Here is a 909-nt window from a genome sequence, read left to right on the forward strand (position 1 = left end):
AAAAAAAAAAAAAAAAAATAGACAGGGACCTAGAGCCCCAGGCTGTATAGAGGGCTGGAAGAAGGCACCAGAGTTCCATGGAAGGACAAGCTTTCTAGTAATAGGGCCAACCTGATGAGAAACACCAGAGACAAGGAGTGGCCTCTCTGTTACTCTCAGGATGAGGTTGCTAGGCAGCAGGAACCTTGCAGGAAGGCAAGGGGAACCCTTCTCTGGCTTCCTCGGGGGACAGGAGATTGGTTAGATACACGGGAGTCATCAGCCTACAGAGGGAAGAGGCTCAGAACACTGAGAGAACAGGTGTGGAAGACCAGGGATGAGGAACGGACTGGGAACAGAAGGACACCCGGTCTGGATGTCCACTTATCTCAAGGGACAGGGCCAACCTGCAATGCCTCTCACCTCTCACTNGTAGGGTCCGAGCAGTTCAATGGGTACTTAAGGTGGATGATGGTGCCATCTCGGTCCTGCAGGATGCCCTGCTGCTGCGTGTAATACTCGACCAGCTCTGTCAGCGTCGCAAACTTCTCCCCTCCGTACAGGTCATAGAAGTCCCCTGAGTTCTGGATCCGAATATGAGTCACCTGATCATCCACCCTGCAAGGTACCACCAGGTAGTGAGATACATGAGCAGCAGCGGGGTGGNCTTGGGGGACAGANGTCTCGATGCAAAAGCACACAGGCACAGAGTGGACATAGACAGTTATGGGCACATNCTAGGGCTACAGGCAGGGACAGAAGGGAAGAAATGTATCATGAGGAGACAACACAACCCNGGGAACCCAGGAATGCTCGGGACCCACACAATGAGCTGCTCAGGTGCAGGGAGGGCCACCCACCTGACTGAGAGGGAGAAGTCACCCTGGTTCTTGCGGCTGGGCCGAGCCAGGAAGCTCCCAGGGACTCCCC

At 54.6% G+C, this 909-nt stretch overlaps 1 protein-coding gene across 1 annotated transcript in view; it reads right to left on the reverse strand.

Moving 5' to 3' along the window:
• The window catches only part of Ptpn6 (protein tyrosine phosphatase non-receptor type 6), a 13,771-nt gene that overhangs the window by 11,261 nt on the left and 1,601 nt on the right, over positions 1-909 (reverse strand). Inside the window, exons 2-3 of the mRNA XM_029478264.1 lie at positions 840-903; positions 403-597 (exon numbers count right to left, since the gene is read on the reverse strand). Of these exons, the coding sequence (XP_029334124.1) occupies positions 403-597; positions 840-903 (259 nt within the window). The remainder of the gene's footprint in view (positions 1-402; positions 598-839; positions 904-909) is intronic.

Source organism: Mus caroli, chromosome 6 (assembly GCF_900094665.2).
Source record: "Mus caroli chromosome 6, CAROLI_EIJ_v1.1, whole genome shotgun sequence".
Taxonomy (NCBI): Eukaryota; Metazoa; Chordata; class Mammalia; order Rodentia; family Muridae; genus Mus; species Mus caroli.